Consider the following 23,218-nt stretch of genomic DNA (forward strand, 5'->3'; position numbering starts at 1 on the left):
TTTGAGGTTTTTATATATATATATATATATATATATATTTCATTATATAATATCGGGGTAGATATACCATAGTTTACCCATAAATTTTAACTATGTATGTAGTGTAAAGGCATCATTTTAATTGTATCTCATTGTGGGTGCCTTCATAACGAGATAGCTGGTATTGCACTACTTCAAATAAATAACACTTCTCTGGTAGAGAAAACTACTGTTATTTATTTTCAGTGGATACCACCACCCAGACGATTGTTTTAAAGCTAGTGGGCTTCATCATCAGTGGGTGGGCTGGTACCCTGGTAATGCAACATACCATCACAGTTGCAAAGTTATTTCCACAATATGAGAGATTCCAAATGGTATAGGTAATAATAATGTATTAGAAGACGAAATGCAGAAGGCATAATTTCTTATGGGTTTAGGTAATTAATTATATAATATCGGTGTAGATACACCATAGTTTAACCATAAATTTGAACTACGTATGTATTGTAAAGGCATCGTTTTAATTGTATCTCATATTGTGGGTGCCTTCGCAACAAGATAGTTGGTATTGCACTACATCAAATAAATAAAGCATCTCTAGTAGAGAAGACTACAGGTAGTTCTCGACTTTACAAGTTAATTCTTTCCTATCGTGCTCGTAGAGTGAAAACTCGTAAAGCAGGAATTTATTTCACATAAATATAAGGTTAAAAATAGGGGTTACGTTCTCAACAATGAAATTAATTAGCTAATTAGTTTGTTTAAACAATAATTGATTTATCCAAAGAAATGAAAACGTAGCCTGTTAAATCAAGCAAATTATAATAATACAGAAATTAATATTTTCGACTTACAAATGTTAAAGAATGTTTATTCTTCATCATCGACTAAATGCACACTCGTCGATCACTCATTATTGGCTTGGCACTTGTTGGTTTGTTGCACAAGGAGTCGTCTTCTTCAGAAATGTTTCAAGAGGCATTTGTTTCCAAGATAATCTCTTTTAATTATAAATTTCATGATTGCATGCATAAGCATTTTTTAACGGCATACACAAATTGCAACTAACACGATTTTCGTGGAGTAAAAAGTTTACGAAGCTTAAAAAAAAGGGAATGAAGAGAAGATTCTGAAAATTTATGTTTTTTATATGATTGAAGATTTCAGTAAAGGAGAAACACATTTCACCATAATAATGAAAAAAACCACACAGTTCCAGCTATCGGTATTTTTGCAAATGCAAGAAGACCAAGTTTACTACCCGTTTATAATTGCTTGCAGTAACAGAAAAGCCCGATAAACCGGAAAGTGCAAATTGTTTTTATAGTTTTATAGTAGTGACCTCCAGAAATGTTTTAGAAAAATATCATGAAGGCATTCAAAATTGATTCTTATAACGGAACATATGATAACGATGAAAGTGTAGTGCATTTTAATGATTTGAATTGGTAACTAATACAATTTACAAATCATGCTCACGACCTTTTATATGACTTTAAGGTCACGTTCATGACCTTAAAAATAAAATTTTAGAGAGATAAATAGCTTAGTTATACAGCGAAAATTTAAACTTTCGAGATCTTGAAAGGAGTTACCAAAAAACAATGTGTTATTGGGTTCACATTACGATATTTTCACGATACGATGGTGTCTCTGGAACTGTTTAATATCGTAAAGCTGTGTACACTATATTGTATAGCTATGTACATTGTTTGAAATGTGTTATTTATGAATGTTTAATGCTCATATTTTTGATTTTGTTGATACTTGATACTTGGGGGGGGGGACTCGTAAACCCGAGAACTCGTAAAGTGAGAACTGCCTGTACTGTTATTTATTTTCAGTGGATACTGCCACCCAGACAATCATTTCAAAGCTTGTGGGCTTCATCATCAGTGGGTGGGCAGGACCCTGGTAATGCAATATACCATCACAGTTGCCCACTAGCTTCGAAACGCTCGTCGGGATGGTGGTATCCACCGAAAATAAATAACAGTAGTCTTCTCTACTAGAGATGCATTATTTATTTGAAGTAGTGCAATACCAGCTATCTCGTGAGGGCACCCACAATATGAGATACAATTAAAATGATGCTCATACACTACATACGTAGTTCAAATTTTACCCATAAACTAAGGTGTATATACATGGATATTATATAATTAATTACCTAAACCCATAAGAAATTATGCCTTGTGCATTTCGTCTCTAGTACATTATTATTACCCATACCATTTGGCATCTCTCATATTGTGGAAATAACTTCGCAACTGTGATGGTATGTTGCCATTACCAGGGTACCTGCCCACCCACTGATGATGAAGCTCACTAGCTTCGAAACAGTCGTCTGGGTGGTGGTATCCACTGAAAACAAATAACAGTAGTCTTCTCTACTAGAGAAGCAATATTTATTTGAAGTAGTGCAATACCAGCTAATATAGCAAGGCTTTTGTGGATTTATTGGATGATTTTTTTCTCCAGCAGCATGTTCAGAAGTCAACTAGAAGGAGTAATACTATTGATCTGATTATCAGCAGCGATTCTTTATGCATTAAGAATCCGCAGATAAAGGAACCACTAGGTGGCAGTGATCACAGTGTGCTGAAGTGGGATTTACTCAGAGGCAACTATCATCAGGGGTAAAGGGAAGGGTTTTGCTTTCGTAAAGGCGACTATAGTGGTCTGAGACAGCATTTAAATTCTATATGGTTGAACCAACTGATTATGTTAAAACAGCAAATTCAAAATGGGAAGAATTCAAAGATTTAATCTCGGAAGCTACTAGGCTTTTCATACCGACTAAGAAATATTGTTCAAGATTAGGCCTAAATGGATGTGATGAACTAATTAGACATGTGACAGAGAAGAAAAATGCATGGGATACATATAAAATAACAGGTGACATAGAAGCCTATGATAGATATGGTCTGAACCAAGTTACAAAGGAGGTTAGGCAGGCAAAGGCAGATTATGAGAAATTTTTGGCTAAGGATGCAAAGGAAAACAGAAAGAGTTCTTTACTTATATAAATTCTAGAAGGAAGGGAATGAATCAGATTGGTCCACTTGATATTGATGGTTCAACTGTTGATGATCCTAGTCAGGTAGCTAACAAATTATATGAATATTTTGCATCTACATTCACACATGAGTTATTCAGGGAGGGGAATGCCAGAGGTGTATTAAACTCTGGCAGTAAGTTAGATAACCTTATAATAACTGAGAGTCAAGTGGAGAAGAAATTGTTGAAGATAAACATAAGAAAAGCACCTGTGGTGAATGGAATCTATCCAGTTATATTAAAGGAGCCATCAAAGGAAGTAAGTAAACCCCTTAGCCATAATTATGAGAGCTTCCTTGGACTCAGGGGAAGGTACCCATGGACTGGAGATATGCAAATGTAACCCCAATCCAAAGGAGGATCAAAGGGAAAAACAGGTAATTACAGACCTGTTAGTTTAACTGCTGTTCCAGGAAAATTATTGGAGGCACTGTTTAAAGAAGCACTGCAGGATCATCTAGATAAGACTTCAGTTATAGCTTGGACACAGCATGGGTTTGTTAAGGGGAAGCCTTGTCTGACCAGTGTGATTGGATACTATGATGTGGTCACAAAGGAACTGGATGCAAAGAATAATTCCGATATCATATATTTGGATCTTAGAAAGGCCTCTGATACTGTTGAACATGGAAGACTGTTGCACAAATTGGAGCAGTGTGGTATTGGAGGCAAATTGCTGCTATGGATAAAGGGATGGTTGAGTGGGAGAAGACAGAGAGTGGTAATCAATGGACACTGCTCTTTGTGGACTAATGTGATTAGTGGAGTTCCCCAGGGTTCAGTGTTGGGTCCATTGTTGTTTTCTGTATTTATAAATGATATTGATGATGGTATATCAGGCTTAATGTCCAAACTTGGACGATACGAAGGTCGGCAGGGTTGTTAGTGACAGTGTGTTGCTGCAACAGGATCTAGAAAAGTTGAGCAGGTGGGCTGAGAGGTGGCAACTGAAGTTTAACATTGACAAATGTAAAGTACTGCATATGGGAAGCAGTAATCCCAGAGTAATGTATCAACTGTGTGGTACTACACTGATAGTGGTAGAGAGTAATTGTGCAGGCAAATATGAAGTTTTCTGAGCAGTACAGACGGTCTGCAAGGGTAGTTCATGATATCTTGTCAGTGATATACAGGAATTTTTCTAAAGGAGGTGTTTATCCCCTTGTATAGTATAAGGCAATGGTCAGGCCACACCTTGAGTACTGTATACAGTACTGGAGGCTGGAGGCCTCATTTTAAGAAGGATGTAGAGATGTTGGAATGAGCACAGAGAAGGGCAACAAGATTAGTGAATGGAACAAAGGGTTGCTCTTATGAAGAAAGGCTTAAATTTTGCAAATTACAGTGTCTGGAGACTAGGCACCTGCGAGGTGATCTGATTGAGGTGTATAAATTCTTGAATGGTTTGAGCATGCTCAATGCTGATGGGATTCTTCCTCTTGCTCAGAATAATCATTGAGAGGGCATAATTTCAAATTGAGGAAAGACAGTTGTAGGATAGATGTGCAGAAGTTTGCCTTTAACCAGCAGGTGGTTGATTGCTAGAACAAACTTCCATCTGTCATTGTAGAAGTTGATAGCTTAAATAGATTCAAGGCAGAACTAGACAAACATTTGGAGCGAGTGGATAGGTGAAATGAGAAGGGTGTGTGGGTTTTTTTTGGCTGATGCTATATAAGCTTGCTTTCTTGCATTGTCTTTTTAATGCAAAAATATTTACACTGAAAATTAGGCCTGCTCTTCAGATGAGGTCCCCGTCCATGGCCAGTTCCAGTTTGGCCGTAGCCTTAATGTGGCTCAGATTATAGTAACAGTGTTTGTTTTTCAGGAAGGTTAGGTCTGGCATAGTCAATAGCAGGACTGGAAAAAAATTTATATAGTAATATCTATTTATTTTTGTACAAACTCCATGGTCTGGTTAGCACTTGCCGCTTGATTTAGATATACACTATATATATTTATTTTTCACTCTATAATGATATTCATTGTTCCTTGTTAGTGTGCTCTAGATCAATCCACAATTCACTGGATCACAATAGTTATTACTACATAAAATGATTTGCAGTAAGTTTTTTCTTGTAATTTTCAGTTTTGTATCATATTATGGCTGTGATGTACCGAAAAAACTTGTTTGGTTGGGCAGGTCTTTATACATGTCCACACACACAAAAAAAAAAAAAATCATCACCACCAGCAGTTTATTCTCCCACTACCATCACCCACTATGGATGGATGGGTGGGTGGGTGCTCCTATGTGTTGTGGTAATCAGTGTTGTAATTCTTTTGCAAGAGTGTGCTTCACCTAGGAAAGAACAAATAAAAAAAAGCATTCCTTTTTGGAAGAAGCTAAATTGTACCGTAAGAGTAGTCATTAAGCTCTTAATGTGATGTATAAGTTAAGTGCAAATGCATCATTAATACACAGCCAATTCTAAATTAGCAAAATATTTGCAAAGGGGGCTTCGTTTTAAGTTATATCTCATATTGTGAATACCTTCACAACGAGTTGCCATGATATTGCACTACTTCGAATAAGTAATGCTTCACCTAAAGGAGAAGACTAATGTTACTTATTCTCAGTGGATACCACCACCCAGATGGCACCGTTTCAGGGCTATTTTGTATATGTGTGGGATAATAACTCGACTATCCACTTGTCCCTATTAGACTTAGAAAAGCAAAAAAGTAGAGGGAAAGTAATAGTAGGAGTGGAAGAGGAAAAGAAACGGTGTAGAAGAATGAAAGGGACAGTAACTCCTTCACTCACACCACTCAAAAACCTTGAATAGGCAACGCTTCCCCAGTGGGGAAGACTGTTGTTACCTATTCTTGGAAACTCTGGACATCATCAGACTCCCCCCTGGTGCTGTTTCAGGGCTATTTGGTCCAAAATAGTTATGAAGTATAATTCCACAATGTGAGAGATGCCTGGTGGTGTATGATGTATTAAAACCATAGTGCGTTTAGGGCTAATGCCTCAGGCTGCAAGAAAGTCAAAACTATGTATAAATTAAGTGCAAATGCATCATTAGTACACAGCCAATTCTAAATTAGCAAAATATTTGCAAAGGTGGCATTGTTTTAAGTTATATCTCATGTTGTGAATACCTTCACAATGAGTTGCCTTAGCCCTAAATGCACTATAGTCTTAATACATCATACACCATCAGGCATCTCTCATATTGTTGAGTTATACTTCATAACTGTTTTGCCGTCATTGCATCACTTGGGTACCTACCCACCCACCGAAGAAGGGCCAAGTAGCCCTGAAACGGTGCCGTCTGGGTGATGGTGGTATCCACTGAGAATAAGTTACATTAGTCTTCTCCTTTAGGTGAAGCGTTACTTATTTGAAGTAGTGCAATATCATGGCAACTCATGAAGGTATTCACAATATGAGATATAACTTAAAACGATGCCACCTTTGCAAATATTTTGCTAATTTAAAATTGGCTGTGTTATTAATGATGCATTTGCACTTAACTTATATATAGTCTTGACTTTCTCGCAGCCTGAGGAATTAGCCCTAAAAACACTATAGCTTCTTATTTGATTATTTTATTTGATTTTGATTACTTTTGTTAAGGTGGAAATGCATTAACAGCAAGAAGTTTTAACTTTGGTGTGTTTAAGATGGTGTTTTGTCATATTAACAAGTATTAAAAGTATCAAAAATCTTATACTGCCCTATTCACCACTACTTATGCATGTGACACTTGCATGCATTACATCCATGGCACACATGCTTTGAGCCAGGCAAGGTACATGTTTCATGCTCGTTTTGGCTCAGGTGGAACTCTGAGCTGGAACAAGTGTGTGAAAACCAAAAATTCATGCTTTAGGTACAAGGTTGGAAGGGGCCCAAGGCATACATCAAGATGTATGCCTTGGGCCCCTTCATGGATTTAATGGAGTAAGTTCATATGATCTAGCTGTTTGGAGAGAGGTAGGTGCACTTTGTGGAAATCTGCTGTACACCAATGGAAACAGTGAAAGGAGTGAAGGTGGAGTTGGGTTTCTAATCCATAAAGATTTAAAAAACAATATTTTGGAATTCAAAATTACATCACCAAGGGTGTCAAGACTAATACTCAGGATTTCTAAGAGGTACAAACTAAAGGTTATAATGATTTATGTACCAACATCGAGCCATGATGATGAAGAGGTTGAAGAAACGTACACCGAAATTGAGAGTCTTCTAGATGAGCAGAAAACCCACTACACTATTATTATGGGGGACTTCAATGCTAAGGTTGGAAAAAGTCAAAACAGCGCAGAAAGGGGAACTATAGGAAATTTTGGAATTGGTGAAAGAAATGAAAGAGGTTGTTGTCTGGTTTTTAGGAGCATTAGCAACTAAGGCCATATTGCTCCAGGGATATGCGGTGGTCATTCCCTGACCTTTCCGCATCCTCCGTATTTGGTGGTCACGGGCTCGAACCCCGGTCTAATCAAGAAGCATGTGCTACGCACTGCTCCTCCTGCCCACCTGGATACGGAGGCGCCAATGAAAGAGGCAAAAGACTTTTGGGATTTGCAGAATCTCAAGGATTGTCAGTAATGAACACTTTTTTCAAGAAAAGGGTGAACAGAAAGTGGACATGGAAGAATCCAAATGGATTAACAACTAATGAAATTGACTTCGTCCTCACTAACACAAGATATATTGTGAATGATGTTACCATCCTGAATAAGGTAAATGTTGGAAGTGATCACAGAATGGTAAGATGTGCACTTGATATAGATGTAGGAAAGGAAAGGAAAAAACTGACTCGAGTAAATAATACTAAGGTCTTTGAGATAACTGAAGGAGAAAAAGCAGTATGTACTGGAACTTAAGAACAAGTTTGAGCTTCTGCAGACTGCTCAGGACCAAGATATCGACAAGGAATATTACAACTTTCTGAAAGTGATAAAGCCCAAGAAACCTATAGGGAAAAAGAAATCCAAAGAAGAAAAAATTAGTCAAGAAACGCTTGTTATGATGAACTGAAGGCGAAAAATACATTACAGAGAATCTCAAAGAGATTATAATGTGTAGTTATTAAATAATGTTAGTTTTAAACCTGATATTTAATAAACCCATCACCCATAATTATTGTATACAGAAAAGTGTTTTTCTCATCATACTGATTGATTGACTACTTGATTGACTGATAGTAATGCCCTTTAATTCTCTCATCAGAAACATTATTTGAGCTCTTTTTCATGAAACCCATTTCCTAAACTAGACTTTCTGAGCATGTGATATTCAAGAATTTCAGTACCAGTCACTGTATTAGTGAATAATATTGTAAACTTCAGTTATTAGACTTGTCATATACATGATATACCATTTGAAATAATTAAGCTACAAGTGAAAGAGATCACTTTAGAGGTCTGGATTCAAATTAAAATGCATTTGGGAAGATTTTTTTAAAATATTTTTTAAAATTTTTAGATTAATTGCTTAGTGGTAAATGAAAGTTTTCTTATGGTAATCATGGTTATATAGTGCTTAGATATCTTTTTTTTTTTTTTTTCTTCAGAAAGTGGTGATGGCCGAGAAGTTTTGTCTGAGGGGCACCATGAATTTTTATTTTCATTTCAATTGCCAACTGGGTAAGTCAAAATTCTATTGGTTTACTAATGTTAAGTTTTGAGTTTTTAATACTACTAAAGAATATATCAGTAAGTAAACGCTTACTTCAACTTTGTACGAGAGTTGTTTAATTAAAATTCAATTAACTGCCAACTCTTAAACTACCCAGAAACCTTCCGTTTGATAAACGATCGCCAGATTGGATTCCATCAGTGTAAATCCAATGGTGATATTCTGGCTTATGTTACCCATTTATGGACAAATTCAATGGAAAAGTTTGGTGAAACACAAGCAGTTGCTCTTGACATCTCAAAGACTTTCAATCATTTTTGGCATAAAGGTCTTCTAAACAAGCTTCCATCTTATAGTTTGCCAACTATTTTTTGTAATTTGTTATCCAGGTTTCTCTTTGATCGCTCACTGAGGGTGATGGCAGATGGCTCTCTGTCTTCTAACTTCTCCACTAATGCTGGTGTCCCCCAAGGTTCAGTTCTTTTCCCCACTCTTTTCCTCTTGTATATTAATGACCTTCTTCCATTGACTGGAAATCCTATCCATAGTTTTGCCGATGACAGCACATTGCATTCCACTTTCTATTTTGAAAAACCTTTCCCTACTCATTCAGCTTCAACTTCTCGAATATCCGCTACCAATTCCTTAAATTCCGATCTCCAGGTAATTATCCAGTGGGGCAAAGACAACTTAGTTGATTTCAATCTTTCTAAAATCCTATAGTACTTAGTACCTATAGTTTATTCATTCAATTGCCGTTTTCTGGAACAACCTTCCTTCATACGTATTTCCTGAAAATTACAGTCTACAAAAATTTAAGTCTAATGTCAACAAATATCTTCTTTCGTCTTCTCAACCTGCAACCCAAGCACGGTACTAAGTACTATAGGTTCTAATACCTCTCGTGTTTGGGGTTTTCATAAAAAAACAAAACATGCTTGAAGCTTATAAATATCCTACCTTAAAAATTTTGACATGCATTCTATTACTTCACTAATCTATATTTTTTACAAAATATCTTTTGGATGATACCATTTTTTGATAGCAGTTCAGAGCCTGAATTGAAATATCTTTTTTAAAGTTTTTATTTTGCAGTGTACCAAAAACAAAATCTGGACTGTATATAGAGTATTTGAGTTTCCTCACCCCTCCCTCCCTCCTGCCAACTGGGCAGGAGGGAGGGAGGGAGGGGGGGGGAGAGAGAGAGAGAGAGAGAGAGAGAGAGAGAGAGAAAGAAATGATGATATCCAGCTCAGGATCCTGGTTGTGCCAAGCCCATACTTTCACCATACAGTTGATTAACTAATTGTCTTTATTGTTGCTCTGCATTGTATGTACAGTACTAAAAACAGTATTACTTATCACAGTGGTGTGACCAGGGATATTACATTTAGATAAGCACGATAAATTGAATTAATAATTTATTATTAATAAATTAAATAATAATTTAATTAATTAGTAATGTATTCTAAAAGGTAGAACAGTATTTATATTACTAGACATAATGGAAAAAATGTGTCAGTGAAGTTGGGTTAGATTCAATATCAAAAGCTGTTATTCCATAACATGATATTGAATTGAGCATCATGAAATGATGGATAATCAACATCCAAGTTAGATGCAGTTTTACAGGGTGATGTAGATGGCTGACTTCTTCAAGTAATGTGGCACTGTTTATCTTGAAATTAGCACAAAATTATTCTAGCTGTATTGATGTGATCCACACAGCATATGACAATATTTCCTTTAAGTGGTCATCTTTCATAGGCAAATTCCAAGTTGCAGCAGTGCCCGTTTTCAGATCAATGCCTAACAGTCAAAGGCAGTAGCTGGTGAGGTGAGGGTAGTTTGTAATAGGGAGAAAGTGGATTTGGCTTGCATTCAGCAATCCTAGAAGCTAGAAGGTGTGTGAGCATCAAATCTCACATTTGAATTAAAATAAGAGTGAGGTCCTCGTGGCTGGTGACACCTGAGATGGAAGTGCCACAAACTGAGGGTTGAATTGTGGTTGGTTGCTGCTTGAGTCATCATTGCAGATTTATTTGGGGTAAGATTTAACCCGAAGGGCTGTAAGTATGAAGCAAGTGCAGTCAAGCTGCTGCAGGTCGAAGAAACGATTTCTGTTGGATTTGCTTTAGGTGGGATTTAAGTAAGTAACTATATATTATCAACATATGTGATATTGCATCATCTTGGGGACATATATAGGGGACAAGCATGGCTGAAAATAGGGCCCCAGAAAGGTCTCCACCTTTGGCACTCTTGCAATGATTTGTCAGGTATAGTGTGACTTGATTGTGGGGTGGACACTCCTGTTCTTCAATAACAAAGTGAGGAAGATAAAAGAAGATCACCATTTATTCTGAAGAAAGATTGCAGTAGGTTGAGAAGGGCTGTAGTGTCTAGGCTGTTAAAAGCAACTTCAATATCAGTACACAATAGTTAATTTAATCAGATTTTGTTTCAAAGGATGAATGGATGTGCCACCAAGAGGTTTGTTATGGTTGATGTATTTATGACTGCAAAGTGGCGCCTCCGTAGCCAGGTGGGAAGGAGCAGCAGTGCGTAGCACACGCTTCTTGATTAGACCGGGGTTCGAGCCCGTCACCACCAAATACGGAGGATCGGAAAGGTCAGGAATGACCACCGCATATTCACGGAGCAATAGGGCCTTAGTTGCTAATGCTCCTAAAAAAAAAAAAAAAAAAAAAAATAACAATAACTGCAAAGTGGAACTGTTTTGTTTTCTGAGGTATGAGCTGATTTCTCTAGGGGTTTGAGGACGGTGGAAGCAGTTGAAATAGGTCAAAAATCTTTTGGGCATGTTGAACTTGGACTTTGGCATTTGGATCACTGAGTATTCATTCAATTTGGCAGGGAATACTCACATAGAGAGAATTTAGTTGTATATGGAGAGCAGTGCATCCAGGATGTAGGTACTATGTTATGTAATGATAAAATGAGCTATCATAACTGCAGTGTGTGGTGGGCAGAGAGAGTTTATAGCATTTGTAAATAATTGTTTTGTGATAGAAATGATAGGAGGATCATTAGTAGGAGCAAACTCAAGAGTTTTGTAGGAATGGTCTTCTAAGAGTGGTGTTGGTTTGAAATCTGGTAATGTGGCCTATCTATTTAGCTGAATCAAGATTTGAAGAAAATATGCTTTCTCTAGTAAGTATGGTACTTTTTTCTTTTTCTAGATAAAGTAGCTTCTGTGTTGTATCTTTTTATTGCTGATATCGCATGTCAGTTGAAGATAGCTCTTGTTTTTTGAATAGTGGATCCTGTTTTGTATGGTGCCAGAGATTATCCACTGCCTGTGAAGGAACCACTTATTTTCAAAACTGTATGATAAATATGTGATCCACCATGCTGTGGTCCTCAGGAAGGTGCAAAGAGTTTTGGAAATGCATACTGGGTAATTGTATGTATCCATCTCGTGATGAGAACAGCTGCAAGGATCACATCCTTCTAGAATGTGACATGGTATATGCTTGCCACTTCTAAACATTTATTGGGATTGAGGAAAATCAGAGTAATTATGATTTGCTTCTCCATGGGGTTAGAGCTACTGAAATTATGCATAGGCAGTAATGCAGTCAGGTTGTGATTTGTTATGGAGAAGAATTTTGGCGGAATATTGACTCTGCAAATAACCCAAATTTAAAATTAGCTTGAGATGTTTAGCACCTTTTGTTGCTCCATTGTTGACTATTTTAAAATTTTATGGCAAGAGATTGATCATTAGTCATTCAAGCTTGCTCAGTTGTGATGGAAGATTAAAATTGCCATAGAGCATATGAGTAGCGGAGCAGTGCAGTTTACTAGATATTCAGCCACTGGCATTTGATGGTAGCAATATCTGGTGCTGGAGGTATGTAAATTGCTGCCACATCAGTTAAGCAGGCATTGAATTTCACTGCCACAGGTACCTGCGGCAGTGAAATTCACTCTCAAGTGCCTGCTTCATAGAGTTGGGAGTTAATAAATGTGGTGTGAACAAATTTAAGCTTGGTAACTTTCATGAAAATGGCGCAGCACAGCTACTGATTCTTGTTCAGATTCGAGCCATGTTTTGGATAGGCAAATTACGTCTGCTTTATTGGACGAAAGCACGTGTTCAAGGTTCTTGAGCTTTTGGAGGTTCTTGAAATTTTGATAGAAGACTGGGTGGTGTGGCAAAATAAGCTCTGGTCTATCTGTTATTGATTTTGGGAAATAAAGTAGTTGTTTTAGTTTGATGGAAATTATACTCTGAATTGGTAGTGATAAAGAGGCAGGGTTATGAAGTATTATCAGATTGATTAGCAGTTTTTAGTGTAATTAGAGCTGCATGTGGGTTGCATTAGTTAACATTTTGGGTTATCTCAGTCTGTTAGTCATGCAGATAGGTATCATCAGTTGGTTCTATGATAAAGCTGGAGTTGTAGTGAATGGTTTTTGATTCTTCAGTTCATGATATGGTCTGATTAGGGTGCCAACTGGCCAGATTGATGTTGAGTGTGCCACTGATTTCAGATCCTGATTACTGTACTCTTAAGAAGGAATGATTTTGCATTTTCCTCAGTAGGTGTGCCTATTCTGTTATACTGCTCCAAACTAATGCAGATACTATCCTCTGCTGTTGTTTGTGGTCCAATCCTGGTAATAAAGACCTTTTGCAATAGGAGACTGGAGCCTGTTCGTAGGGCTTAAGAATAGAGGTCATAGAGGTGCCTATGCTTATTTGAGATATTTTTTCTTGATATTAGTAAGCTGACTTTTATTTTTAGAAGGAAACTTGCAAGAATGTGGGTTCTGATTAAATGTTCTGTTGGCCTAGGAGAGAGAGTCGGTGGCAAACAATTTCAGCCCAACATAGTTTATTCTGTTCAGGACAGGTGGATAATAGCTGTTTGGAATTTTCAGATGCTGGTTCTGTGAATTTTTGTCTATAGAGGTAAAGATACTAAAAACTGTTAACATGGGTAATAATTAGGCTAATTGCTGTGGCAGTTCTAGGTGCATGCACAAATGATGTTACTGAGGCCAATATTGGAAGTAGGTTGCAAATATGATAGACCACCACTTGTGGATTGTTTCAGTTCAGGGGTTTAACATGGAGTCATAACTGGGACATCACTGATTGCTACATTAGGAAAATGAAGTTTATTAACTTGAGTTAATCTACTATTGGGATCATGACAACTTGAAATTTCTGTCTTAATAGATTAGGTAGTAAACTGATGACGGGTGCTTCAAAACTAGTTCAGTTGGTTTGAAAGGCTCATGAGCCTTGTTGTATTTCTTTGATAAGCACACTGGAAAAAAAGGTTGTTTAGAGCAGAAGTCAATTTACTTGTTAGCACGGGTAATAATTTTATTTGTATCTCATCTAAAACAGACTTAATTACACTAGCCAAAAAAAAAAAAAAAAAAGTCATACCTCCAGAGCAAAATTTGCAGATCCTAAAAGAAATTCTTAGACCGATTCAAAAATACTAAAATTTAAGTTTCTATCATGTCTACATTGAAAGGTATACAGAAATATTAGTAACTTAATGAACAACCACTTTCAAATATTATATAATAATACATATGATATCTTAAAAATGAGTCTTATTCATTTAAAATTACTTAAAAGTAAGTTTTAAGTAGTAGTACAAAATGTTACTATTAATTTTATTTCCTTACGTTTGCCACAGAGTTTTTCATATAGTCTATTTTGCTTTCTCTTTTAAGAAACCAGCAGTAATCCCCCATCATGGCAGAATCCCAGTGACCTTAGTACTGCTTTTCCATCATGGATATGTCCCAATGTAATTGTTCCCCTTGCTCATCACTTTAATCCCCAAATTTTGAAGGAAAAAAACTGAAATGGGAATGAAGAAAATGAATTTTCAAAGACATTTAGTAACCAATATCTTTATAACATTGCAGTAAAGTTGACACCAGAAATTCATTATTTTTTTTCCTTATTCCAAGAAATTCACTCACAACTTCTTTAAATGATTGCCAAGCTTCAATATTCTATAGCTTCATTTCAAATGCATCATATTTAAGGAATTTTTTCATTTGAGGCACATTGAAAATTCCTTCTATCAGTTTTGCATCTGTTAAATTGGAAACCACTTACCTTAGGATGCAGAATCTACTTCCTTCTTTAACCAGAGCCTTAACAAAATCCTTTGTTAATTGCATGCTTTATATACAGATGCAGAAAAATAACTGTTTTTGGTTTGACCAGTGGAACACATTTTATGCAAGGCAAGGCTTTTGAATGTAATACTCTAATAAAATTGTTTACATATTGGAGTAAAACCATTAATTAACTGATGAGACTTGTGGTAGAGTATTGTATGCATATAAATTATCAGATGAAACAGAAGCTTGTAGTAGATATAAACTAGTCTGTAATCAAATCACAAAGGAGGTCGGGCAGTTTAAGGCAGATTATGAGAAGTCTTTGGCAAAGAATGGCAAGAAAAGCAGCAAACAATTCTTTACTTATATTAACAGAAGAAGGAAGGGTTTGAATCACATTGGTTCACTTGATGTCAGTGGTTTAACTGTAGATGATCTTGCTCAGGCTGCTGACAAACTGAAGCAGTATTTTGCATCTACCTTCATTCATGTAGAGTTCTTTGGTGAGGGGAATGCCAGAAGTTCATCAAAATCTAACAGGTAGCTAAGTGACTTTGTGATAACTGAGAGGAAAGTGGAAGAGAAATTGTGAAGCTTAACATAAAAAGGTGCCTGGGGTGAATGGGAGCTATTTAGTTACATTAAAGGAAGCAGCAAACGAGGTAAGCAAATCTTGTCCATAATTATGATAATAGTGAGGTCCGTATGGACTGAGGATGTGCAAATATGTCCAAGTTCACAAAGGTTGATCAAAAGGTGACATGAGTAATTATAGATCTGTTAGCTTCACTTCTGTTTCTGGGGAAAATAATGAAGTCTCTGGTTAAAGAAGTTAATGCAATCCTGTCTGGATGATTCAGGTGCAGTATAATTTTATTCCTAGACAGGAATGAAATTATACTGCAGTGACAGCATGGGTTTGTTAATTGGTGATCTTGTGTGACCAATCAAATTTGTAGTTCTTCTTAAAGTGGATTACACTTTGATTGAGTGGCATTTGATGGTAGGTACTCAAGGGTAACAAATGAACTCAATGCAAAAATAATTTTGATATCATATTAGCATTAGCATTAGTAGAGGCATATGATGCAAGAAAGCAAGCTTATTCAGCATCAGCCAAAAAAAAAAAAAAAAAACACACCACTCCCATTTCACCCCTCCGTTCGCTCGAAATACCTGTCCAGTTGAGCCTTAAATTTGTTTAGGCTATCAACTTCAACAACAAGTGATGGAAGTCGGCTCCCCACCAACCAACCACCCGCTGGCCAAAGGCAAATTTCCGCACATCTATCCGACATCCGTCCTTCCTCAATTTGAATTTATGCCCTCTGAGCTGATTATTCTGAGCAAGATGAAGAATCCCATTGGCATTGAGCATGCTCAAACCATTCAAAGCCTTATACACCTCTATCAGATCACCTCGCCGGTGCCTAGTCTCCAGACTCTGTAATTTGCAAAACTTAAGCCTTTCTTCGTAAGAGCAACCCTTTGTTCCATTCACTAATCTTGTTTCCCTTCTCTGTACCCGTTCCAGCAACTCTACATCCTTCTTGAAATGAGGCCTCCAGACCTGTATACAGTACTCAAGATGTAGCCTAACCATTGCCTTATACAAGGGAATAATCACCTCCTTATCCCTACTAGAAAAATTCCTGTATATCATTGACAAGACACCACGAGCTACTCTTGCAGCTAACTTACTAATATACTTGGATTTCAGGAAAGCTTTTGATACTGCTGCACATAGACTGCTGTACAAATTGTGGCAGTGTGGCATTAAGTGAAAATTACTGCTATGGATAAAGGGATGGTTAAGTGGAAAAAGACAAGAGTGATTTTCAGTGAGCACTGCTCTTTGTGGACGACTAATGTTATTAGTGGAGTTCCCAAGGGTTCAGTGCTGGGTTCATTGTTGTTTTCAATATTTATCAATGATATTGATGAAGGTATATCAGGCATAATGTCTAAGTTTGCAGATGTTACAAAAGTTGGCAGGGTGGTTAATGATAGTAATCAGGGTAAGATACTGCAACAAGATAAAAAAAAAAAAAAATTAGGCAGATTGGCTGAGAAATGGCAGTTGATTGCCATTTCTCAAATTGATATAATAACTGTGTGTATTTTCCACTATGTTGAGTACACTCAACATAGTGGAAAACAAAAAATACCTGGTGTAATTGTGCAGTCAGATAGGAATTTCTTTGAGCAATGCAGACAGTTTGCCTGGACAGCTTGTGGGGTTTTGTCTATGATGCACAGGAACTTTGATAATAGGCATGAAGATGTGATTATCCCAATGTATAATGGTTAGCCTGCATCTTGAGTACTGCATGCAGATATGGAGGCCTCATTTTAGGAAGGATGTTGATCTGCTGATGAAGAGATGGGCAACAAGATTGGAGAGGGGAACAAAGAGGTGCTACTAAGAAAGGCTTCAGTCCTGCAAATTGCAGCAGCTGCAAGGTGAAACAATGCTGATGGCATTCTTCCTCTTTCTTGAGACCACACACACACACACACACACACACACACACACACACACACACACACACACACACACACACACACACACACACACACACACACACACACACACAAGGGGAGTATAAATTTAAACTGAAGAAAGATGGTTTCAGGATAGATGTGTAGAGGTTTGCCTCAGCCTGTGAGTAGTTGATTGCTGGAACAAACTCCATCGGTTTTTTGGAGATTGGGCAGTTTCAAGGAAGAACTAGACAAATTACCGTAGCCAACACAGTTTTTACCTCCAAGAATCTAAATAGTGTTTTTAACCAATTTATATGTGTAGACTTCGAAAATCACCATGATAGTTTATATCACATCACAGTTTTTAAATATACAGGGAGTTACGTTTTACCAAAATATGCCAATTGCGGAAAAACTAGCCAGTAATGTATGACATACTGATTTATTTTAACAGATATAAGCTAATTCTCTTAATTTTAGCAATCGATTCTGGCCTCTGTTTTCTTGTGATAAACATAATCAGACTTCTACCTGTGGTTCTTAGGTTCAAATTCCAATGCAACAATTTACAGTTTGAGAGCACACGTAGCATTTTTGGTGAGGATTGTTGTAGGCTGTGCCAAGGTTTTCCAAGTATTGACTGATCGTGACATGTTTTCAGGGTTGTGCATCTAGTGAGTATGGGTTTGGCACACCCAGGGTCCTGAGCTGGATATTATCACTCTTCTTTTTCTTGGCTATTCCCTTTTATTTCTCTCTCTCTCTCTCTCTCTCTCTCTCTCTCTCTCTCTCTCTCTCTCTCCCTCTCCCTCTCCCTCTCCAGGGTAATTCTCAGATTTTTTTTCTTTTCGGCTGGTGCAGCATAAGCCTCAGGCTTCCCTTGCACCATATAGTTAATAATAATAAAATAATCTATCCTCCAAAAATAAACAGCCCCTTGAGAGTAGGAGGATGCAGCCGTATATATCCCTTTATTTTAACATTAAACATTGGTACATTTTTTGATGAGAAAGTGATAGATGTTTTATGGTGACTTTCAGAATCAGCGCATTTATTGTCACCAAAATCTCATATTTTCAATGCAGAGGTGAGTAAAGTACCTGCCCGGCAACCCAAAGGTCGCGGGTTCGATTCCCGCCTCGGGCTTGGATCAAAGTACTGCAAAAACCTTGGGAGGTGCAATATGGCCACAGAAGCCGATGCGCCAACAACTACCAAATCAAAAAAAAAAAAAAAAAAAAATGCAGAGGTATGACAAAAAAATATTTTTTGTTTGCTAGTGTTATTGGAGGAGGTGGACAGATGATATGGGACCTTTTTTTTTTTTTTTTTTGGCTGTTGCTTTATAAGCTTACTTTTTGGTATCATATGCCAATAATAATAAAGTTTCTACCAGAGATTCATAATTATCTTCTTTCCTTCTTCCAGGAAATTTATGCATAATTTCTCTAAACTCACCAAACTTCAATAGCTTTGTTTCAAATACAGTCAAAGCTCTATATAAAGACCCTTCAGGGGAATGAGAAAAACAGTCGTTATATCAGAAGTATGTTATATATTAATCATTCATAAAATTCCAAACAAAACAAGTAAAAGCTTGAATATTTAATGTAATTCTACTAATAGAATGTAGTATATGTAATGTAGTGTAAGCTTATTTACTACATTGCATCAATCAAGGAGGTAACTCCTGCATGTTTGAAGTACACAATCAATTTTTCATCAGCTTAATTCCATGCTTACACACATAAATGTATTGCCTGCAGAATATCAGTTTTGCATTGAATTTTGTTTTCAAGACATAGCACAATTTTATTTAATAGCTTCAGTAGTTCTTCTTAAACTGGATTACACTTTGATCTGGCTGAACAACTGATGTCATGTTTGATCCACAAACAACAAAATTTTTCTATTCTTTTCACTCATCCTGCGATCTAAGTCTTTGTAGATTTGTGATGTCATACATGGCTTTTGGTTTGCTTGATACATAGTTCGCAATGTCTTCAAACCTTTAAAGCATTGAGGCTTCTGGGCTTTCCCAATAATTAAAGGAGGATGCTTCTCTGTATCTGTTCTCTTAATTTTCTTCTCTTCTCTTCTCTTAATCCATTGTTTTGCCTTTTTTTTCACCACTATATTTCTCACCTTTAAATATAAGTGTTTTATCCGGTAGCAATTTAAAAAGGAGTCCAGTTTCATCAGCATTGAAGATGTCATTGTGGTCATATGTTAGCAAAACATTTTTTAAACAATTTTCCTTCCATTCCTTTGTAGCATCACTGTCCATGGCTGCACTTTCACCATACACTTTTTTGAAAGACAGGCCATGACAAGTTTTAAATTTCTGGAACCGTCCATCTGAACTTTTAAATTCTTCAATATCCATTTGATGTGCAAACGATCCAGCCACTTAACTTTTAAAAGGTTACCATCTGGGGTAACTTTTTTGCATGCATCATCATTAGCCATTTGTGCAGCAGCAGATTTCTCTAAACTTTCAATCTTTTTCTGGTCTTTCAGAATAGTGAACAGAGTATGCTTAGGAATTCAGAACTGTTTGGCAATGTCAGTCTTAGAATGGACACCATTATCTACAGCTTGCAAAATCCTAATTTTCTGCAATTGGCAAAGCTGTCTGCTTTCTTGGAGCCATACCAATAAACATGTGTTGTAACTGACTTCTAGACCATACCAATAAACATGTGTTGTAACCGTTCATTTGATTACTGCACTGTGCGAAAAAAAGATGGGAAATCTTAAAAAATGATTTCTTGCAGTCAGTCTGCAATTACTCAATATATTTAAACCTTTCTGTCATTTTTAAATGCGAATATTGTAATAAGAAAGTGAAAATTCAGATTAAGAGGTAGAAATTTATGGTCGTTATAGAGAAATTCTTTTACTTTCAAGGTCGTTATACTGAATGTAAAATAGCATTAGGTTAATGAAGAATTGGCCAGGACCAACCATGTAGGATGTTATAATGTGTTGGGATGTTAAAAAGAGGGTTGCTATAAAGAGCCAGCAGTGTGTAGCACACGCTTCTTGATTAGACCGGGGTTTGAGCCTGTGACCACCAAATACGGAAGATGCAGAAAGGTCAGGGAATGACCACCGCATGGAGCAATATGACCTTAGTTGCTAATGCTCCTAAAAACCAAATAACAACAACAGCTATAAGGAGCTTAGACTGTACATCATATTTGGTGTGTTTCTTTATTTGACACCCAATGAAAATTCCTTCAGTCTATTTTGCATCTGTTAAATTGGAAGCCACTTACCTTAAGAAGCAGAGTCCATTTCCTTCTTCCAGAGCCTTAACAAAATCCTTTCTTAATGCAAGCTTTATATGCAGATGCAGAAAAAGAACTTTTTTGGTTTGACCAGCGGAACATATTTTATGCAAGTAGAGGCTTTGGAAAATGAAAATGTCTTGTTATTTGTTATTTACTTGTTACAGCCACTACACACTAAGCACCACCTGTGACACAAAGCCACAGCAGTTGACGTTGAACCTTTCCCTAGTTGTCTGCCAAGTCATGTTTCAACTCACTCATTCGCTTTGAATTGAGACTGGTTTTCTATTGCCGGCCGGGGTAGCCAGGTGGGTAAAGTGCCTGCCTGGCAACCCAAAGGTTGCGGGTTTGAATCCCACCTCGGGCTTGGATCAGAGTAAAAAATGCAAAAACTTTGGGAGGTACGTTATGGCCACAGAAGCTGATGTGCCAACAACTAACAAAAAAAAAAAAAAAAAAAAGGTTTTCTATTACCTTGTGTTCTTGCAGTTTGCCGGAAAAATGACAGATAAAAGAATTAAACAAAAATCAACCTAAAATTTTTTTTTTACAAAACTAAAAATAACGCCAACTCAAAGTTGTTTGTTATTATGTCAAGTTTATGAAGAAGGTACATGTCAAGAGCTTGCATGTTTGAATGGCATAAAAGATTTTTAGAAGGAAGACAGAATGTGAAAGATGATGAATGAAAGTATCATTGAAAACTGACTAAAATGTAGACCAGGTAAAGGACATTGATTAGAAGTGAACAGTTAGACAAATTTTAACTGAAAATTTATGCATGAGAAAAGTATGCCAAATTACCTAGAATGAAAAGACTCCAAGTTTGGTAAAATGTTTGGAAAAAAATCGAAGGACCAGACTTTCTGAGTACTGTAATTCCTTGCGATTAAAGTAGGCAGTTACAGTATGACCAAACTAAAATGCAGTTAATGTAATGGAAGACAAAACAATCCCCCCCCCCCAAAAAAGCAAGAATGTCAAAATCAAAAATGGAAACCACACAAAGAATCAAATCGCAATATAAACTGGATTATGTAAGAAAATTCTAACCATTTTTTGTCATTCAGACTTTGCATGTACTATCAATTTTGTTTGCCTCTTTTTTTTTGCTCAATAATTCTAAGAAAAATCATGCAAAGAATAATAATAATATGCAATTACAATGTTTCAATCTTTTGTTGATGCACTGTACAATATATTAAAAAACCAATATTCATGTTGTTAAATATACATAAACACACCTTTTCTTACAAAAACAAATCAATACTAACAAAAGCTCCTTTTCTATTTGGTTGTATTGACTGTTATCATGTTGAATGTTAGTGATTGTGTTTTGAAATTAACAAATGGCTGAAAAAGGAAAACATAATGCACACCATGTTCTTTCAACTACTAAGTAGACATTAGTGAACAAACTTTTTCACATTTCAGTCTTTACTTTCAAGTCTTTCATTTTTTAAAAAATTGAAAATTACTGATCAAGGGTTGACTGTTCATTGCACCTCTTTGTTTCTTTTTAACAATTTCAATAAGGTGTTTTAACTGTAAAATTGAAAGAGAATCTACCTTTTCTGTTTCAAGAAATTTAAGTCCAGTTTGAAAACCAGCAAGTGCCTTCCCAATCTTAGATGGTAGCTCTGGCTCCTCGTCTTTCTTGTCGTCTTCAGTTGCAAGAAAGACGAGGAGCCAGAGCTACCATCTAAGATTAAATCACCACAGGCTTCCATCATGTGAACATGGCCTCTGTGCCATTTGCCTATGATTTATAGCAAAAATACATGGATGACTTCCAGCATTTCTGAAAACTGGTCTCATAAGAAGTTTGTACCTGATGTATGTAAACACTATGGCAACAAGGGCTGGATACCAGAGCCCTCCTGCCGACCTGGCTAGCTGGGTGGGTAAAGTGCCTGCCTGGCAACCCAAAGGTTGCGGGTTCGAATCCCGCCTTGGGCTTGGATCAAAGTACCGTACTGCAAAAACCTTGGGAAGCGCATTATGGCCACAGAAGCCGATGCGCCAACAACTACCAAAAAAAAAAAAAAAAAACCAAAGCCCTCCTACTGATAACCTAATAAGCAGAGATGGTAAAATCCAAGTGAGCTACTTACCAAAAGCCACCACATCAAAGATACAGCCTCTGGATGAAGGAATTATATCAACATTTAAAATGAACTTTCTCAAGACTCTGATACAGGAATAATCATCAATGAGGATTCTGTTTCCTCATTTTTATAGAAGCTGAACTCAAAGGAAGTTTTTTACATTGGTGGCGAAGCCTGGGAAACCATGATGAAATGGTGTATTTCAAAATGTTGGAGAAACATACTGGATGCATATCTGATCCCAGATAACTCTCAAGTAGCCAGTGAAAGTGATGAAGAGAATTACTTTGAGGGCTTTATAGAAGATGATGTTGCTGCTGCTGCTGACCAGTTCTTGGAAAGGCACACTAATGAAGGCCTGACAAAAGATGACGTGGCCAATGCCGAGTGAGTAAGTTTGTTGATAGAGAAAGAGGAGCTACAATAAAATGTTCAGTAAATGAGGACAACAACTGTCCTATATATGAGCACATGACTGACTTGGAAATCAAAGGATAATGTGTATCGCAGCTTTGCATTAAACTGAAAATATCGCCATGTGTTCACAGGGAATTCAAAATGTTGAT

General features: G+C 36.8%; 1 protein-coding gene across 1 annotated transcript in view; it reads left to right on the plus strand.

The window, feature by feature from the left end:
* Nucleotides 1-23,218, plus strand: part of LOC150090907 (arrestin domain-containing protein 3-like) — a 229,872-nt gene that overhangs the window by 67,108 nt on the left and 139,546 nt on the right. The window contains exon 2 of the mRNA XM_090380595.1: nucleotides 8,571-8,643. Within this exon, the coding sequence (XP_090236721.1) occupies nucleotides 8,571-8,643 (73 nt within the window). The remainder of the gene's footprint in view (nucleotides 1-8,570; nucleotides 8,644-23,218) is intronic.

The sequence above is a fragment of the Mastigoproctus giganteus genome, chromosome 1 (genome assembly GCF_048544385.1).
Source record: "Mastigoproctus giganteus isolate SK-2022 chromosome 1, ASM4854438v1, whole genome shotgun sequence".
Taxonomy (NCBI): Eukaryota; Metazoa; Arthropoda; class Arachnida; order Uropygi; family Thelyphonidae; genus Mastigoproctus; species Mastigoproctus giganteus.